This window comes from Acomys russatus, chromosome 17, assembly GCF_903995435.1.
Source record: "Acomys russatus chromosome 17, mAcoRus1.1, whole genome shotgun sequence".
NCBI classification, from domain to species: Eukaryota; Metazoa; Chordata; class Mammalia; order Rodentia; family Muridae; genus Acomys; species Acomys russatus.
In genome coordinates this window covers 62,889,674-62,910,229 of record NC_067153.1, presented here as the reverse complement: position 1 = coordinate 62,910,229, position 20,556 = coordinate 62,889,674, and the positions used below count along the sequence as shown (strand labels likewise).

Genomic DNA, 20,556 nt, shown 5'->3' with positions numbered 1-20,556 from the left:
TCCAACACAGGGAGGAGACTGAGAAAGCTAGGGATGCTGGGACAGCTTGGGCAAAAGCAGCGTAATAACTAAAATGAATCCCTTCCCTGACACACTGGGACCCCACGCCTGAGGCTTAGCTAGCTATGGTGTGTGTGTGTGTGTGTGTGTGTTTATCAGCTAAGCCCATCCTCTGACACAGTGGGACCTCACACCTGGGGCTGAGCTAGCTGTAGCGCGCACGCGCGTGTGTGTGTGTGTGTGTGTGTGTGTGTGTGTGTGTGTGTGTGTGTGTGTGCTAAGCTCCTCCCGACACACTGGGATCTCACGCCTGGGGCTGAGCTAGCTGGTGTGTGTGTGTGTGTGTGTGTGTGTGTGTGTGTGTGTGTCTGACACAGCAGGGCCCTCACCTGGGTCTGTGCCAGGCTGCAGGGTGGCAGCACAGTAGCACTGGCCTGTGTAAACCTCAGCATAGCTGTCCCTAAACTTCCTATTCTGTCACTCTGGCCTTTGAATTCCTGTGCTCATGCCCCCTTTCTCTCCTTTGAGCTGCACGCTGTGCCTTGGGGAGAGGAGATGGCGGTTCCAGCACAGCGGGCCTCACTCTTCCTAATGCTGCGACCCTTTAATGCAGTTCCTCATGCTGTGGTGACCCCGACCGTAAAACTATTTTGTTGTTACTACCTAACTGTAATGTTGCTGCTGTTAGGAACAGTAATGTAAAGATCTGATATGCAGGGTGCCTGATGTGTGACCTGGAGGTGGGGCCACAGGGCTGAGAACTGCTGCCCTGGCACCTTTGCCCGCTGAGAAGCGAGGCCTGGGCGGACTCTTCAGGAAGCCAGGGGAGAGGCATTTCCTGGGAACTGATCTGGGGAGTTGCACATTCTCAAGAGCCCCCCAAGAGTGACCCTGGTTCTGGAGGCAGGGCTGAGAAGGAACCTGCCCGCCAAGGGTCTTAGCACAAACACTCACCACCTGCAGAAGGGCCAGGTAGCCCGCCCCGACGTTGTCAAAGTTAATCTTCACGTTCTTCCACCTGATCTCCGTGCTGTTGCCCTCCATGAGCCTCTCGCAGTCAGTTTTATTGTTGACGATGTCGATTTCGAACCGGATTTCAGAAGTCTCATTAAAGCAGTAGTGGTACTTCCCCGCGAACAGGTTGACGCCCATGATGCTGAAGATGAGCCAGAAGATGAGGCACACCAACAGCACGTTCATGATGGAGGGGATGGCGCCCACCAGGGCATTCACCACCACCTGCATGAGAAGGGGGTGGCGCTGAGTGCTGGCGGGAACTGCAGGGGCACAGTCTTCTGGTTTCCAGGCGGGGAATGACATTTCTGTGGCTTGTTTTGCCATGAAAACACTGTACTGTCTTTGTAATTAGAGTAGCTATACAGGTCCGCAGGAGGACCCCAAGTGTAAGTCTCAGCACTATACTCCGGTGAATTTTAATACACTGTGCTATGTTTCAGTTTATAAAACTCCCCTGCCCAAGTTGATGCTGATTTTTTTCTAGGCACCGACATGGGACCAGAAAAATGTTTTAGTCTAGTCCCCCCCGCCCCCTTTTCAACTGACAAAATATGCTGCCCCTGAAATCTGAGCAATCCCAAGCTCACTAAGCAGCCTCTCAACAGACATTCCCCCTCTGAAAAACAAGGCACCATTGTTCAAAACCGTAGTGCTGCCTTTGGAGTAGCACGGTACGGAACGTCTTACAGCTATGCAAGGCAGTTATCTCTTTTCAGGCAGTAGCTGAGCATGCAGATTTTGCAGGCTCGAGGAAGAAAGAAAAAGCTATATTCCCTCTACCAAACAGTTTAGGTTAAAAGGATCACTGCTGTCCTGCCTTCCGAAGTGCTGACTGCTCATGCCTCCACTCAAGTCTTCACAAAGTGAAAACAAAGAGCCCTTAGGATGGAAGTTCCTTGGGTGACGCATTACGCTAGCAGCATCTCAGTAGTTCTCACTACAGCTCAAAGCAACACCGGTCGCCTAGGCAAACTTGCCGCGAGCAGAGCTGCTGAGGCCCAGAAAGGCTGTCCCCGCAGCTCCATGTTTCTACCTTAGACTGTACTTGCAGGAAAACATGGCTGGGCGGACATCTGTCCTGTCCTGTCCTGGAAACAGCCAGAGGCACTCTTCCTTTTAGATCGTTCATTTTGTGACTCTCCAATTCATCTACGAGGCTGTGAGACTGAGAGGCAGTCGTTCCTTACTTCTCAGATCAAGCCATCTCTCACGGAGCAGACAGCTGGCACTTTGAATGTCTATTCCTTGCCACAGGGCCCCTGGGGTGTCTGCAGCCTGGTGACTCTCCCTGTTCTCCTGTGCATTTATTAAAGGTGCGAGGTAATCAGATTCTACTTTTACCTGATCGTTCTACAGTCTTTGCCCTTTTGTGGGAGTACCAGAAAAAACAAAACAAAACAAAACAAAACAACAACAACAACAACAACAAAAAACCCCAATGAAGTGCGAGAAAGAATGGGCAAGAGGAGACGAGCCACAAATGGGGCAGTCACTTCTCAGCCACAAGAGCAGAGGACATGAAGATTCACAAGCTGGTGTGTGTGTGTGTGTGTGTGTGTGTGTGATGTCACAGAGCTTGGGCAGTCCGTGGTGTGGGACAGAAAGCAGTCCCCAGGGGTGGAAGCCTGGGGCAAAACACAGTGATGGAGAACTGGCTAACTCTAGGCGATCTCTTTGAGCCTTCATCTCCACAAGTGTGATGCGTCCTGTAAAATAAAACCTGTTTGGAAGATGTGCTTGTCCCTCTCTCAGTGCTGGGGGTTGGGGGAGAGCTGTTCCGCTAAGCTAGATTCTCAGCCTCTTTAGAATAGTTTTACTTGTTAATCATAACTACTGGAAAACTCCTTACCTTAGTTTTGCAAATAAAAAGAGTTTGCGGATTTGGTGGAATGCACGAGCCACTTTTCTTTGCTGTGGACACCGGCCACTAAGCTGTACTAACTGCTTGGGAAGGACTGTCCCCGTGCTATTCCCGGCGACCAAAGGGCAGGGCACTCCCATGGAGAGACTCTCAGTAACCACCATGACCTCAGCGGTGCCCAGTTAATCAACAGACCTCTTCCTCCTCTGCTCTCTGCGTTTTTCACACAGCCCCAACTATGATGGAGTCTGTTATGATTAGACGCTAGGTTTCCACAGCTTAGACACAGAACGCAGGGGCAGGTTCTAGAAACCTGCAGGGCGGCTGAAAAATTCAAAGCCAGCTTATACTTAGCGATTGATGCAACTATCCCTTAGTCGATGAGAAAATGACTGGATAATAGTTCTTACATTTTTACCATCCCCAAATTGCCTAGGATGTGACTCTTGCTCACTGAACTCTACACAGTCCATGCAATAGCTCTTAGCATCTGGCAGAGGGAACATGGCCTTAGTGACAACTATGTACTGACAACAGGAATGCATGCATGTTTCACAGCAGTAAATACCCTCAAGAGTTAACAGCACAGCAAGGTCTTAAGGGTTACTATGGAGGAGAGAAAAGCAAGGAGCGACATAAGTGTTCCTTTGCCAATAGCAGGACGGTTGCAATGTCTGGTCTTTGGTTTGAGGAAGGAGACTGAAGTAAGTGCCCCAGGACAGGCTAGGGTGACACCCCCTTTCAAGTGCAGGACCAAGCCTAGGATCGGAGCAGCACAGTGACAGTTGAGCCCATCTGCATGGAGGACGTTCAGCTCATCGATGTTTCTCAGCTGAGGGTCTTAGGTGTCAGTGCTGGCGCACACAGGAGCCAAGCCAGTGAATAGAGACTGGCACCCACGGGACGCCATACTTAAGTAGACACAGGTAGCTACTGGGTAGCTTGCTATAAACGTTGCCCAGCCTAGTTGGGGAGCTGCAGGCAAGGAGTGGAGCCTCTCCCCACCGAGCACTAGTGCTGCAACCTGCGGCTCTGGGCTCACAGGTACTCTAGCCTTAACCCGAGACAAATAAAGCTCCCTTTGAGCTGACCATCTACGCTGGACCTTGGGTTTCTAGTCTACTTGAGAGCTGGCAGGTCCAAGTTTTGGGGAGATGGCAAATGAAAGGGAAGGGAAGGCTAGGGCGCAGGGTGAAGTGAAAAGCAGGGGCGCCGCCGAACGACTCCTGCGTCTGGATTATTAAATTAATTTTCTTTAAGCAAATGCTTCCAGCTGGTCCATGGGGACTGCTTCTAACACAGTGGCAGAGTGACAATAAAGAGCAGATGGAGAGAGTTCACAGTGCCAGCTGGGCATGCTTGGAGCTGTCTATGGGCAGTGGTGATCTCCTTTAGGAGGTCCAGGGTCCTCGTTAGGGACCAGGTTCGGGCCTGATGCTGTGATCACTGCCTTTGATGGAGTGCTCCTGGCTGCATCCTGCCCTGAGTTGTTCTGCCACCACAGTGGGCTATTAACTCTAAAACTGCCAGGGCTTGTTATTATCCCATACAAAAAACGTGGGCGGGCAGCAGAGCAGAGACTAGCAGAGTGTTTCACCTCGCTTCCCCTCAGTACACACTCTTTCTGAATTTGGTCTAGTCACAACGGTGCCAGCCTTGCATAACATGTCGACACATCTCTTTCTTGTGGGAGAAAAGGCTTAGAATTCATTTTTAATTTTAGAATAAGTTTAGAGCCCCAGAAGTGCCCTTCCTACAGAGGGCTTCAGGTGGGCGTGGGGCGGCTATCGAAGACTCACGTTTCGTAAGCCCAACTGTGACTGTGCCATAGAGTGAACACGCGTTCACTGCAAACAGCGTTTGTTTAAACGGACTAGATAGTAACATTCCTAAGCCCCCGAAAGTCTCTTCTTCCTTCCTGCACAGCTGTGAGTGGCTCTGTGGACTAGTGGCCGCAGGGGCGCAGCCGAGGAACGGGCACAGCCCTGCCGTCCTGGTCTCTAGTTTTGCCAATCAGGGTTACTTCATACGGAGCATCGCAATCGTTCCGTTTTCATCCTACGGTCCGACATTGGCACGTTTGAAACGTCCTCTGGTTTGCTCTCCTGCACGTATTCATCATCTAAAGTCAAGTGAGCTTTCTTAGGCCCCTCCGGTTAGCACAGGGCAGCTATCACCACTGAACCAGCTGTCCACGAGATTTTCTGGAAGACAACATTTTAGTGTGCACGCATCTGTGCACGCTCACAATCATTAGAGCCAAAAGAAGACAAGAAAAGGCATCTCAAGAGGAAGCCCTTCTAATGTGGCAGGGTGACGGCCCCTGGTCTTGTCGGGACTTGGGTAGTGGACCGCCCAAGTAGAAAACAGGGCGGGTGTCTCAAGAAACTTCGGAAGTAGCTGCTATGCAGTCACCTAGCGCTGTCCACTGTTCTGATGGTGTGAGGACAGGGACCACAGAGCACGGGCAGGGGAAGCTTTGCTACCAGACAGAGGCTGCCAGTCCGTGCGGGACTGGGCTGAGAACAACCAGGTGCAATAAGAGGAATTTGAATAGAAGGAAAAGCGCTTCTTCTCCCGGGGTCATGCCAAATCCTGCTCCGTCCCCAGTGCCAAGCCTGCCACCTTGTCTTCAGGGCCTTCCTTGGCTGTTTTCTCAGTGGGGACCCCAAGCCACCGGCCCCATCTGGCTGCTGCCCCTACCCAGCACTCTGCCTGCCTGTGGCCTGTGCTTTGCAGCGGGGTCTCTGGGTTATAATTCCCCTTCTTTGCACCTGGTGATTCTCTGTATAAATCCAACAGCCCAGAAAGCTGCCCCAAGTGCTGCAGGAAAGCCAGGCCAGATGAGGGGAGCCAGTGTTAACGTGTTCTGCAGCGGCACGTTGTTGGGGTCGGGGCTAATATTAGTGTGATGAGGCAGCTTTAGTGCAACTCCCCTGCACGCGGGGCAGGTGCGGAGGGAGAGAGTGGAGGATCAAGTCAGCAGCTGCATCGCAGAATTCGTGTTTGACTGATCTCCCCACCACGTGATCAGTTCTAGCATGCTGTAACAGTGTCCGCTGGCATGCAGAAGGGCCCGCTGCTCTTGGTGGCTTACCCTCATCCCTTCAAATCGTGATAAGGCTCTTAAGGGTCTCAAAGCTCTTAGGGTCCTAAGGGACTTTATGGCACCTAATTCCGAGTAGCCCAGGGCATTAGCTATAAGGCTGACTAAAGAGACCTACACAAAAACAGAAGAGAAAAAAAGAAAAAGAAGAAAAGAAAACAGAGGTTCCAGAGTGTTAGAATAAAACCCCTAGCGCTGCTTTAACAGACGGGAGGGGCCTCCACCACCGGCTGCCTACTTCAGCCTACTTCAACTTGACTCAAACGACCTGGAAGGAAAGGTGGTTGAGAGAGGCAGAAGAAAAACACAAAGGGAAGAGAGAGTAGAGGGAGGGCGGCAGAACACACATGAGTTGGAAAAGGACGAGGCTGAGGGGAGGGGAGGGAGGGGAGGAGGTCCAGTTGGAAGGAGAGGAGCCTGAGGAGGTGACAAGAGCCTTACCCTTGCCCTTACAGTCTGCCGCGCCCAGGGGCTCCCATTAAATTAAGCCAGACAAACTTAATGGCACCTATGGAAAAGAATACAGATAAATACACACGCGCCACACCAGCTGCCCCGCCTCTGCTCAGCCACCACGGGATTTCCAACAGGGACAAATTCTCTTATCCTGGTTGACAAAAACCATTTGAGAACTGGATGAGTCCTATATAACAAAGGAAACATGGTCAGTAAGCACCACAGGTGACCACCTCTCCCAAGAACCTCCTTGGGGGCAGCATTCTGGCCTCGCGGGAACTACTTGCATAATCTTCTCTCTCTTACTCTGACTCTCATCTCAGGCTTAGACGCCCAACCATTGCCCTTTGAGGCCACAGGACCTTTTGTGGCCGTAGGAACCTAATTTCCTTTCTTTCCTTCCAGAACAGCTCCACATGTACTGGCCTCTGCCAGGTCTGGGACAGCCTTTTCCAGTACTCGTCTCCTTAACATAATAACTACAAGAACTCTTAGCAGGAGGGTCATTTCCATTTGTAGACAGGGACATTGCTGACCTGAGCTAGTGCTTGGTCTACCTGGGCAGACCACGGAGACCTGTCTCCAGCACACAAGTAACATGGCAGTCTATCAAAAGGTCATCAATGTCTGAGTCGCCCAGAGATGACATCCTGGAGTCAGTAAGCCTGTAAGCCTAGACTCAGGTCAACACTTCCCTGTTCCCCACAAGCACACTTACCTTGTTTCTATTTTCAGGATGACCCTTAACCCTGGCTGCTAGCCACACCCAGGGTCTCTCCAGCTTGACCTGAGCATGATGGGGCTCCTTGGGGTGCTTGGCGTGACCATATCATTGCCTGGTCATGCCTGAGGATGTCTGGGCTTGGGCTTTCTCACAGGAGCCTTTCTCTCACATTGTGTTCTCTTCTATCTATTCACAATTCTGGGATGCACTAAGATATTCCTTCTACTGCGAAACGGAAGCTACTTTAACTGATGTTTCAAAGTCAAAGCCAATGAGGAAAGAAAAACTATGACTAAGCTCATCGTTGCTTTTTGATCTCTTTTTTAGATGATGCCTTAATTCTGCGTCTCCATTGCGTGCAGCCAGCACACACAGGCATCTCTGACCCTGTTTGTAATTGGGGATTAAATCTAGGCCTTGTGCATGCTACATGCATAGACATACAAAGCCAAAACAAAACTGGCTGTCCTCAGACTCGCTCTGTAGACCAGGCTGGCCTCAGATTCAGAAATCCACCTGCCTCTGCCTCCCAAGTGCTGGGATTAAAGCCGTGAGCCACATTTGGCTAAAGAGATTTTTTTTTTTTAAGTAGCTATTTATGACTCAGATACCAGGGTTAGTGTAGGGTAGAAGTAGACAGTCAGCGATGTAGCAAGGGATAGGCTTAAAGGAGTTAGCTTTAAAATGCTGTGCAGATTGGCTTATGTGTGTGCTCATGGCCCGTCAGCTTTGGCATCTTCTATGGAGCTGAGTCCCAGGCATTACCCAAAGTTAGGCAGGAAGGAGGCGTGGCCCTGCTGGGCTCTCCATGAAGGTGGTGCAAGCTTAATCTTTACTTAAGTCAGGGGTCTCAAAACACTGATCTAAAACACAGCACCAGCCTGTCACTTTCCTTTTACTTATAATTTATTTTGCTTTTATATTATGTGTTTGTGTCTTGACACCTTGTCTCCTCCAGAGCTGGAGTCACACGTGTGATAGAAATTGAACTAGTGTCCTCTGCTAGTGCAACAAGCTGCTGCTCCAGCCTGCCCAGCAACCCTTAACCCCAGGTAGTCTAGAACTGCCCAGCTGTGAGGCTGCAGTGTGGACCCCTGATGGAAACAGGCTCCCCAGTTCAAAAGTCCTCTGGGTCAGCTTCACTTTTTGAAGCCTTGGCAGGTACAGATTGCAAAAACCTAAACTTTGAGTGTCTAGAGACCCTGTACAAAACAGGATACTCCCCCACCCCAAGGGTGACAACTTTATAAATAACAGTGCAGTGGGAGGAAGGACAGAGGAGGTACAGAGGTCAGTTACGAGGCTGGCCCTAAAGCCACCGAGAGATGACCTGCTCAGCTGCTCAACTGAGCCAGGATGTACAAAGGGAGACCAGCAAGGGTCTCTGTGGTGTCCCTCAGCAGCTCATGGCTCTCTTACAGTCTCCTGGGTCTCCAGGTTAAACCCTTACTGGTCAGAATCAGACCATTTGGTCAAATGTACAAAGAAATCAGTAGTTTAAAAAAAAAAAAAAAGGAGTTAGAGAGACGAAGTTGACCATGCAGGCACAGAAAAATGTGGACACTGGGTGATTTCTCCAAGGAGAGAATGTTTTCAGCAGGCTGAGGTCAGGCTGAGGTGTGTGGCATCCGCACGTTACCATTCCTGAAAAGAAATGCTAGCTAAATCTGCAAGCAATGAGGAAATAGTCCTCGGAGGAAGATGGTGAAATTACTTCACAGGGCACAAACACCAATCTAGACAAAGACCTAAGGGGAAAAAAAGAAAACATACCTGTTTGGGAATTCACACAGCTTGCTACCCAATCTAAGATATCTGATCATCCTGGTGGTACACTATAAAAGTAGTGCTTGCAGCAGCTTTTAGAGGCAACAAGGAAAAATAGTGTCTATTAGGGCAAAGGGCGTGGAGATCCGTGGAGTCATCTGAGATGTGAGCACTGTGCACGCGCTAAATAGGACCTAAAATTACACCTAACGCTCTACAACGCCCAAAGAACCAGGCACATTCCTCCGATGAGCAGCAAACACGCTGGGCAAGTCTAGGTGTCTGGGTACCGGCGAGACCCTCATACCCACCCGCAATTGAGGAGTGGCAGTGCACTGCACCACCATATGGAGTGGCAGGGTAACCACCCCCTCCCTGCCACTGCGGCTGTGAATCAGCCTGAGAGGGAAGCAGCCATGTTTCATACTCTGCATGTTTCCCACAACACAGAGCAGGTTTTGCATATCATGGACAGTCAATAAACATTGGGCAAGTGAAGAAATGGCCAGAGGTTAGAGGTCAAAAGAGCATGGTTCCTATGAGAGCCCTGCTCCCATGGCTGCGTTACCTTGGCATAAAGCTAGGCTAGAGTCGCTGTGGAAGCCGCTACAAGCTCCCCGGGGCTGAGGCTATGGCGATTTGTCCTTCTGGGATTTCTCATCAGCCAAGGCAAACTCAATACAGAATGCCACATTCAATTCGAGTTGATCACCAGCGACCGGTAAGGGGTAGTCTTTAGTGCCAGTGTGGGACTTGCAGCAGTATAGTAATCCAGCAACTTCCAAAGCTAGAGGAGCTGCTGGGTTGTAGCCAGTTAGCATATGCGTGCCTTTATCTTTTTTCTTTTTCTTTCTGCCAAGTATATAAAGAAAGCCCTTGATAAGTAAGTGGTGATTGGCAGGTGACCTGGGTAAAGGGGCATGTGATGTGCCTGACCACATCTGGGGTTGCTCAGCTCACAGGAGAGGTGGTCCAGGTTGAGGTTGACCATGGAGGAGAAGGAAAGTTTGTTCCACGTCACGGTCCTTCCTGGGTGGCTGGAGAGGACGGTAGAGGACCTGAGTCTCCACTGAGTCCAAGAGAAGAGGGCTCCCTTCTCTAGGAGGACAGCCAGCTTCCTGTCCCGTGTCAGGAGCACGTGCTTCCTCACAGCTGGAGTCCACACTGCCTCAAATGTCTGGGTCTGTTAGCAGTGGGGAGCTCCCCACAGGCCTGCCTGGCTCACTATAAGGGTGCAGGGTAGCTTTGCCTCACTTGCCTATCGTCTTAAAGACTGGTGTGATGGCTGCTGTTGGCCATCAACCGGAAGCCCCTGATGGGGGCTGCACCTGTGGGCAATCTCTGCATAATCTGAAGGCAAGGTCCACCTCTAACCTGGGCCACACCTTCTGCTGCGAGCCTGGACACGGATGTAGAAGGAAGCTGTGCTCCTGGCCTGTGTGCTCTCGGGTGGCCGCCCTCACTGGCCTGTGTGCTCTCGTATGGCCACCCTCACTGGCCGGACGGCCCACTTCTTCCGTGTTCTGGGGAATACTGAAGACTGGCTGAGACATCCAGCTCGTGGGCTGAACAATGACTAGACTCTTGAAACTTCTGTTCATAGGCAGCCATTGTTGGATTAGCTGGACTAAGCCTGTAAGTCATTCTAATAAATTCTCTCTCTCTGCGTGCGTGTGTGTGTGTGTGTGTGTGTGTGTGTGTGTGTGTGTGTGTGTGTGTGTGTATTATTTATTTAAGTTCTGTTGCTCTAGAGAACTTTGACTAAAACAAGTAGCTTCTTGCAGCAGGAGACGATGATCAGTGACAGCCCCTGGATGAGTCACTAAGCACAGAGCTCGAAGACAACTTGGTAAGAGAATGTGTTCATGAGGCGCACATCATTGCTGATGCACAGTCCCAAAAGATTTCCCAGCTGAACTGTCTTAGATACCATGGGCGCTCTGCAGACAGTCCACCCCACGGCCCAAAGTCTCTTCTAAACATGCCCACCCAGTCTCCAACCTCTAGGGCCTTCCCAGCCCCCAGATGAATTCTCCACAGCCCTGGTCCTGGCATTTGCACACTTTTTTTTTTTTTTTTTGACTGCTGCAAAAGAAAAGCTGTAGTTACTAGAGAAAGAGAAGAGAGCACTGTTAGTCAGCTACAGGAGCAAGCGCTGGTGGGGTGAGAAAAGTCCCTGTGCTGCTGCTTCCAACCTGAAAACACAACATGGGAGCTGGCGGGCACAGAGTCTTGGGCACGGTCCCACAGCCTGGAGGGGAAGTTTTCATGTGGTTGATCACAGCACAAATGGCCAAATCCCAGGCCCTTCTTCCCAGGAAAAGTGGCTAGATCAGTATACCTGGGAAGTATCCAGGGGCACAGACAGTTTTAACAGATACCACCCGCCATTCCTGCACCCCACCTCATACCTGTGCCCCACTGCACCCCACCTCATGCTTGCACCCCACCTCATCTCAGAATCCCAGAAAGGGGATGTCCTGCTGTCTTGGAGCAAGGACGTTCTGGTGTCCAGGCCAAGGGACTTTCTGACTCTACATAAACCAGGCCCAATGGTGTGAAGAAGAGAGCAGCCTCTGGGGCAGTGCAAGGGTTTTCAGGGGTCCCGCTCCCCAAACAAGAGCTGACTACCATAAGAGGGCCTTCCCCCAAGCTCACAACTACACGCTGGCTGCTAACCTCCGCCCAAGCTCCTGGTACAAAGGGTGAGCAGCGGGAAACAGGACACGTACAGCCACAATGAGGAAGTCCAGCCAGCACCAGGCGTTGGTGAAGAACTTGACGAAGCCGTAGGCCGTCCACTTGAGTAACATCTCCAGGATGAAGATGTAGGTGAAGACCTTGTCTGCGTACTCCAGGATGGTGCGGATGGTCTTCCTCTGCTCAATGTAGATGTCCTCGAAGGCCTGAAAGAGACGCAGCCAGTGCCTGGTGAACGGGAGGGGGCCAGCGTTGCAGCTCCGCACACGCTCCCGTCCGCCAGGTCCCTGCTCCTCCGCTCTGCTCCCGCAACTCCTAGGCTTACTTACCAGCTTAGCCAGTGACCTGCGGTGCAGCCCAGGGCCGGCAACCCTTAAGCCTGAGCTAGCACTTTATTGAGAAGTAACTCACACTCCACATTAGAATATGTAATTCCACGGCTTTTACGATGATCAGGATTACAACATCCATCAAATAAATCTGTGACATTTCATTGTCCACCGAAAGAACGTAACACATCTAGTTGTCACCTTCTGGCTTCCACATCCTGTTGGTCCTATGTACTCTAATCTGCCCTTCTGGGCATTTCACACACATGAGGTGAGGCAAGACATGCTGTTTGTGCCTGGGTGCACCTTCTTTTTAAAGATTGTTTTTCTTTTCAATCGTGTGCCTGTGTGTGTGTGTGTGTGTGTGTGTGTGTGTGTGTGTGTGTGTGTATGTGCAAATGAGTGTAGGTACCTACTGGGGCTAGAGGTGTTGGACCACCTGATATAGGTGCTGGGAATCAAACTCACGTCCTTTGGAAGAGCAGTGTGTACTCTAAACGCCTGAGGCAACTCTCCAGCCCCTATGCCTGGGTTCTTAACTAAACAGAGTTATTAGTCCCTCTCTCCACACTGTAGTATGTATGGCTTTTCACTCTTTATGGAGTGACACAACTCCAAGGTATGGGCACACCACACTTTGTTTATCTGTCATTAATCTAGAATGAATAATTCCATTATGAGTATTTGTGTTTCTATTGACAGTGTGTTTCCATTCCTTCGGGGCATGCGGTTAGGCATGGGATTTGCTGGTAGGTCATCAGGGCCTTACCCACGCTGCTCATCACACTCATCAGGTGTGAGTGCACCAGTGACTCAGGGCCTTACCCACGCTGCTCATCACACTCATCAGGTGTGAGTGCACCAGTGACTCAGGGCCTTACCCACGCTGCTCATCAGTTCCTCCATGCCACAGAGGTGAATGGAGGGCCCAGGGGTGAGGGAGGCTTCAGTGTGGAGGCCCCGGGGGTGGGAACCACACTGCTGCTCCCTTTCCATGGAACTCAGGAAGGAGCTGCCCTTCTCTTACACACTGTGGCCTATGTAGCTGTGTGGCTAAGAGGCGTGTGGCAGTTAGCTGTGGTTTGTGTCAGGACAGCAGTTCCAGGGCAGATGGTTTGATGCATTGATGGGCTCAAAATCTGAGTGGACTCCCAGGAGGTGGCAGAGATTCAGTCGGATGAAGCAACTCCCTGGGATCTTGGAGACGTTATTTTGCCCTGACACCTTCTCCTTGCTTCCTGTCCACCAGGCGATGAGCCGTGTCCCCTCCATGTACTCCTGCTGCCATGGCATGCTACCTCCAAGTGGCCATGACCTAACCCACTCAAAGGAGAGAGCCAAAGTAAGTTTTTCTGTTTTGTCACAGTGACATGAAAAGTATGTAGTGCTGGAGGCGAGGCCTGAGGGGAGGGAAGCAGTGTGCAGTGAGAGATGTCCCCTGAGATGTGATGAGCAGCACCTGCCCCTCAGTTCCAGAGGAGACAGCCAGGCCCTTTACTGCCTGTCTTCTGAAACGGAGGGCTGGGGAATATCGCTCATTGGTAGCTTAGCTAGCACGTGCAGGGAGGGCACTGGTATGGGCCCCAGCACCATGAGAAAAGGAAACAGAAGCGGAAGACAGAAGTGTGAGACCCGAGACCTTTCTCACGGTCTTGGCATAAATGAATTCTCTTTACACAGTGAAAACCAGCAATAGCTTCTCCTTAAGACAGAGCATTGGTTAGAAATCTATTCTATAAGTGAAAATGAGATTTCAAGAACAGCCTCCTGTCACTGGGGGCTCTCCCTCCCAGGTTCACTGTAACTATATTCTAGTCTTTTCTTAAGACATTGTAGCTATGGCTCCCCTTAGCCAGCTTCCCTCTCTTCCTTCCTTCCTTCCTTTTCTTTCTTTGCAACAGGGTCTCACTGTGTAGCTCTGGCTGTCCTCGAACTCACTATGTACACCAACATGAAGTGCACTTCTAGTCCCTCTGTCCTCAGGTCCACTTGGCCAGCAGCGGACTGCCTTACACCAATCTCTGTCCAGAGGGTCCTCGGTGGCAACCCAGCTGAGCAAGGGAGCAGATGCACCATGAGGGGAGGGGCCTGTGAGCACCGTGAGGGGAGGGGCCCGTGCTCAGTCCTGCATGGCTGCCTGCTGCTGCAGGGCACTGTGAGTGGAGCAGAACTGGGTCTCTGAGCACTCGTGTTGTGCTGTGCTGTGGGGTTCCCAGGGAGTGGGGAGGACTACACCCCTCCTAACTTGAGAAACAGAGATGAAGAGTGAACAGCAGAGGGTTGCCCATCTCAGGAGGCCACCATGGTAGGGCAAAACTGGCAGTGACACATGCTAAGTCTTAAGGTCAGATGTGAAGAAGGGCAGATTCTAGTCTCACAGCTCCATACGCCAGCTCGAAGTACTTTTGACAAACCCTTGTTCTCAGGAGCTCAGCCAGCCTGTCCCTTCCAAGACACTGGAGCGAGCCTCCATGAGCCTTCCCCACCGCCGGCCTGTGTGTCACACCCCACCTCCCACCTCTGGCCCGTGTGTCACTCTCCCTGAGTCTCACCAGGGCACCACTGCTGAGCAGAATCATGAAGATGATGAAGGTCTCGAACCAATTGTGCTCGACTATGAGAAAGCAGGTTTTCCGCAGGATCCACCAGGACTTGCCCAGCCCCTCCTCAATGTTGACCTGGCAGCACTTGAACCTCTGGACACAGCCTGGCACCATGGGAGAGTAAGATCAGACCAGACGCGTATGCAGCCTGATCGGTCCCTTTTTAGGCTCCCACTCGACAGACAGTAGGGAGGGTAGACAGACAGTAGGGAGGGTAGACAGTAGGGAGGGTAGACAGACAGACAGTAGGGAGGGTAGACAGACGACAGTAGGGAGGGTAGACAGACAGTAGGGAGGGTAGACAGACAGACAGTAGGGAGGGTAGACAGACAGACAGTAGGGAGGGTAGACAGACAGACAGTAGGGAGGGTAGACAGACAGTAGGGAGGGTAGACAGACGACAGTAGGGAGGGTAGACAGACAGTAGGGAGGGTAGACAGACAGACAGTAGGGAGGGTAGACAGACAGACAGTAGGGAGGGTAGACAGACAGACAGTAGGGAGGGTAGACAGACAGACAGTAGGGAGGGTAGACAGACAGACAGTAGGGAGGGTAGACAGACAGTAGGGAGGGTAGACAGACAGTAGGGAGGGTAGACAGACAGTAGGGAGGGTAGACAGACAGACAGTAGGGAGGGTAGACAGACAGTAGGGAGGGTAGACAGACAGTAGGGAGGGTAGACAGACAGTAGGGAGGGTAGACAGACAGTAGGAAGGGTAGACAGACAGACAGTAGGAAGGGTAGTGGCTGATTGCAGCGGGAGATGCTGAGGCTACAAAGGTAATGATAGGGCAAGACCCGTGGAACCAGGAGGATCCCTACAAGGGAGAGTGGGAGGGGCAGGAGGAGTGTGGGCAGGAGGAGGGGCGGGAGGAGGGGCAGGGGGAGGGGCGGGAGGAAGGCAGGCAGGAGGAGGGGCGGGAGGAGTGCGGGCAGGAGGAGGGGCGGGAGGAGTGCGGGCAGGAGGAGGGGCGGGAGGAGTGCGGGCAGGAGGAGGGGCAGGAGGAGTGCGGGCAGGAGGAGGGGCGGGAGGAGTGCGGGCAGGAGGAGGGGCGGGAGGAGGGCGGGCAGGAGAAGTGGTGGGAGGAGGGCGGGTAGGAGGAGGGCAGGCAGGAGGAGGGGCGGGAGGAGGAGGGGTGGGAGGAGGGGCAGGAGGAGTGCGGGCAGAAGGGGCGGGAGGAGTGCGGGCAGGAGGAGGGCAGGCAGGAGGACGGCATAGCGTCCAGCAGAGGCCTTTCCAATGGCAGTTTGGGGCTGGTACCAAGAGAAGGTGGGCAAGAAAATCTAGAGACTAGAAACTTGTATGTCAGAACCGAGTCAGGGAACTGATACAAGACTCCCTCATTAAAATGGCACAGAACCGCAGCACCCCAGCCCTTCCCTGCCCCTTTTCACCCTCTGTGAAGCAGGCATCTGGGTCCAGGTATTCCTCGGGCTGCTCCACAGGGACTTCCTCCACTTCAGGCTTGATGTCGATGGTGCTTCCTTCAGAGGAGCTGGTATCGTCCAGTTTCTAGACAGGAAGGGAGAGCGTGGTCAGGGGCAGGGAGGGAGCCCATTGCCTTGGTCAGAGCCGCCTGTGTACAGACACTAAACGTGTGGGCAGCTGGACTAAGCAGGGACAAACTAAATGGTTTACTCTGGTCTCAGACCCAGGTGTTCCAGAACAGATGCAACCAGCTCAGGACTTGGCTGGGGACAGCTCCGTCGCCAAGGGAAGGCCATGCACAGCCTGGGCACTGGGCTGGCTCTCCACCTAAAGTGGCTGCTGCAGAATCACTCAGCTATGCCCACAGCGGAGCGAGAGTGCCCTGCTGGCCCTTAGGTACGGTGGGGGTTTGTTGTCTTGGGACCTTACGTCTTTGCTGCCTTCAGGGTCTGACTCGCTGCTAACGTCCTCTGTGTTGAGGTTCTCAAAGTCAGACTCGCCCACAGCAATGGGCACCCGCACAGTCAAGTTTGGGTTGTTGATGAAGGACATGTGGTCCTCGTCAATGATGTACTTCTCCACGCTGCTGCCGATGCCGCTGGTCGTGCCATTGCCATTCTTCTGGAAGTCGCCGTTGCGGTGGATGTCTGCGCCAGTGTGGTTAGCGATGCAGTTGGCCTTCTTTTCATACAGCTCGTCCAGAGGCTTCACCTCGTCGGCCTCCCGCTGCTTGAAGTGGGCCTGCATGAAGGCGCGCACCTGCACTTTGGTCCAGGCCACGCCCTTCTTGATCCGGATCACCGAGATCTGCAGGTTGTTCATTTCCCCGTCGTCATCTGTGGCCGCCAGGTTGTCCGCGCTGAAGGAGCTCAGAAGCAAGGCCAGGAAGAGGTTCAGCACCTACGCCACACATCAGGAAAAAGAGCAAACACTGTCTTAGGACATTACCTGCTCCACTCAGGGCTACAAATCGGAAACCAAAAGCGTCACACAGACTGCGGAGCACTTCTGTTATGCAGTTTAGCTCTTGTAGTTTGGTTTATTCATTTTTTTTTGTGCTACACATGGGGTGCCTGCTCTTGTGCGTGTGAGGCAAGCCGCGTCCCAGCACACTGAGTGTTGGGCACCGAGGCAAGCCGCGTCCCAGCACACTGAGTGTTCGGCACCAAGGCAAGCCGCGTCCCAGCACACTGAGTGTTCGGCACCACCACATGGCATTTTAAATGTTCATGTCACTCTGCTCTTCTCTAGTTTTACATTTGTGGGTAGATGCCCCAAATGTATTAATTTTCTTATGACAAGAAGCAAAAACTGTATTCACTTTGAAAGAAAATTATCCAAAAATAAAGCCAAAAATGCCTGTATAGGTTACTGGAGATAGTAGCTGTCTCAAAGAACTCTAATTAGAATAAAAACTAGGTTTCAAGAAGGCAAAACTGAAATATGCACGCCACCTTCCTTCAAGGCTGGGTTCTGGAGCTTGGGGTGTAATTTAATGGCAGAACACAGGAACACCATATGTGAGGCCCTGGGTTTGATTACTGTAACGCATTTTAATAGACAGGCAAAAAAGCATGAGTTATCTCTGCTTTCCTAACATTTACAAAAATACCTTTGCTGGGAGCAGAGCATGTACAGTGGCTACATGTAAGGCTAAGGCAGAGCAGCTGGAGTCAGCGGTTCAAAGCCCAAGCAGGAGAGTGTGCTGACTTCAGTGTCGCCTGCTGACTTCAGTGTCGCCTGCACAGCCAGACGCAAAGCTGTCAAACGCACACTTTGTCTAAATTCCCTAGCTCACACACTGGACAGCACACTATTGTTTTAGTCTCGTCATGTAGCCCAAACTGGCATTACACACATGGCCCCACTGCTTCAGCGTGCGGGGTGCTGGGATCACAGGTGTGGACCACCTGGCTTGCTAGCTGCTCTTGGACAAAGGGGTTGTCAGTGGTGACCAAGCTCTGAAGAAGTCTTTCCTATTAGCTCCATCAGAAGCCTGTGGCTGAGACACACTGATGCAGCCTCGTCAGGCTCGAGGCAGGGGGATGGGTATCTGGTAGCGTGCCTATCTCCTTGGCCTCCCCTGAAGAGACTCGGATCTGGTGCATGTACAGCCTGGGATTTGGCCTTTTTACTGAACTACCCTTGTGTGAATGTGATGCAGGCGATTCTTAGATCACACTTCTAGTAACGCTGGATGAGCTACAGAGAATGCAATGATGCAACCGAGAGATGCTGCGAAGAGAGCTGAAGGCACAGACATGTGAGGAAAGGAATAGAAAGAAGGCAGGAGCTGTCCCCCTGGAGGGCGTGAACGGACCAGGACTTAGGAAAAGGTTGGCACTGAGCGCCAGGGCGTGCAGAAATACCGGGGGCGCCATGGCCGGTTCCGGAAGAAAGGGGAGAACTGGTGTGGCTGGGCTAACAGGGATCGCAGGAGCCGCCTCTCTACCGTAGTGTGCTTGAGCCATGCGGTGAACACGTGGCAGTGTCTGTGCCTGCTGGACGGTGCCAAGTTAGACGCACAGAGAGGCCCACGACAAGGAAGCATACAGCCTGGGATTTCAGGAGTATAGGTGGAGAATGCTGACTCTTCTAGAAAAAGGAAACTTCCTGTAATTGGAAGGACAGACAGACAAAAGCCCTGAAGTCTGTCGGCTGTGTGGATTTGGGTTGGGGGCAGGGACGACAGTACCTCACTCAGTCATGACCACGGGTTACCAAGCTATGGCGTGTCATGACTCAGCAGGCACTCTGATAATACGCAGTCATTTCTCCGTTTGCCTGAAAGCAGAGTGGAAGGAGAGAAGCGGGCTGGGAGAGAACAGCAAAGCTCTGAGCTGTACTAACCACCAAGTTGCCGATGACCATGACCATCATGAAGACGATGAGGCACATGGCCTGGCCGGCCACCTCCATGCAGTCCCACATGGTCTCGATCCACTCCCCGCACAGGACGCGGAAGACAATGAGGAAGGAGTGGAAGAAATCGTGCATGTGCCAGCGCGGCAGGGTGCAGTCCTGGTTGATCTTGCAGACGCACTCTTTGTAGCTCTTGCCGAAGAGCTGCATGCCCACCACGGCGAAGATGAAGACAATAATGGCCAGCACCAGGGTCAGGTTGCCCAGGGCGCCAACTGAGTTCCCGATGATCTTGATCAGCATGTTCAGGGTGGGCCAGGACTTGGCCAGCTTGAAGACTCGGAGCTGAGGAGGAAAAAAAAAAAAAAAAAAAAAAAAAAAAAAAAAAAAAAAAAAAGGACAATCCATTGTCTCGCCACAGTGCAAAAAAATAAATTTATTTATCACCCTTAGGAAATTCTCAGAACTTCCCGGTTGTGTCTCAGATCAAAAGATTAAATTGAGTTAAAGATAAGAGAGACGCACTGAAACTTCAGAAGTTAAATGAAAAGTTTGAGTCCAGGACCCAGCATCTGCCTCTGGGTCTGGACATCACTGAGCCCATGCACTGCCCCTTCTGAGTCGATCCTAGAGTTCTCAAGAGGGGGATGCAGCCTGCAGGGAGTTGTCAGGACAGTGAAATAACACATCTGCTACCTTACAAAGTCAAGTACTAGAATATTCTAATGGCTTCCTTTTGCTTGCCAATAATTAGCCAATGGCTGACACCAAACCGTAAGGTGCTCAGAATAGGCAGCGCCACACGTGGGAACCACCTATGGAAGGGGCAACTGATGCTCATCATTCAGAAAATGTAAGTCTTTGTGCCTGTCGATCAGAAGAGTCTACATTCTGCAGTAACTACAAACAGGCTGAGAACTGTGCAGGAAGCCATGGCCGATGGGACACTAACAGTATCAGGGTTACATGTCACTTTGGCAGATGTCCACAGCAGTGCCAACTGGAAGTGCAGGTCTTGCTGAAAGCCTGAGAGTCACCCACGTGCCATTCCGGACCACCCATGATATTTTCTTTGCCTGGCTTCTAATTTATTCAAAATATTAGTTTTCAGGCTTCTCCTATCGTAAAATTCTTTCTTGTAACTGAGATAAAATTGGTTGAGATAAAACTGGTTTTTTAAGAAGTCAGCTATGGGCTGGAGAGATGGCTGAGTGGTTGAGCACATAAGACTGATTTGCCAGAGGAACCAAGTTCAATTCTTGGCACTCACAAGGTGGCTTGCAACCAGCTGTAACTAGTTCCAAGGGCTATAATGCCCTCTTGTGGTTTCCTTAGGGACTGCATGTAGTGCACAGACATACATGCTGGCAAAACACCCATACACATAAAGTAAAATAATATAAATCTCAAGAATAACTAACTAACCAACTACAAATCAAGCACAGGCTGGATCATAACCAGCCCTCAGCCACAGGCTGGATCATAACCATCCCTCAGCAAGGCACCTCGTGTGCAGTGTGCATCCTAAGGGCCCTGCCCCAGCCAGCTCTTTCTTTAGGAAGCCGACTACTTCAGTGAGAAACCCTCAGGTGTTGTCCTGACTCAGAGACAAGCACAAGGAAGCTGAGCAAGCTGTCGCAAGGCTGTTCAGTTTCCTGAGATGTCACCCAGACCCATGTTTATGGTTGCTCTCTGTGGATTT

General features: G+C 51.7%; 1 protein-coding gene across 1 annotated transcript in view; it reads right to left on the bottom strand.

The window, feature by feature from the left end:
- The window catches only part of Scn8a (sodium voltage-gated channel alpha subunit 8), a 179,912-nt gene that overhangs the window by 9,737 nt on the left and 149,619 nt on the right, over positions 1-20,556 (bottom strand). The window contains exons 16-22 of the mRNA XM_051160368.1: positions 18,843-19,199; positions 16,422-16,892; positions 15,959-16,076; positions 14,513-14,667; positions 11,664-11,837; positions 5,976-6,098; positions 955-1,239 (exon numbers count right to left, since the gene is read on the bottom strand). Coding sequence (XP_051016325.1) covers positions 955-1,239; positions 5,976-6,098; positions 11,664-11,837; positions 14,513-14,667; positions 15,959-16,076; positions 16,422-16,892; positions 18,843-19,199 — 1,683 coding nt within the window. The remainder of the gene's footprint in view (positions 1-954; positions 1,240-5,975; positions 6,099-11,663; positions 11,838-14,512; positions 14,668-15,958; positions 16,077-16,421; positions 16,893-18,842; positions 19,200-20,556) is intronic.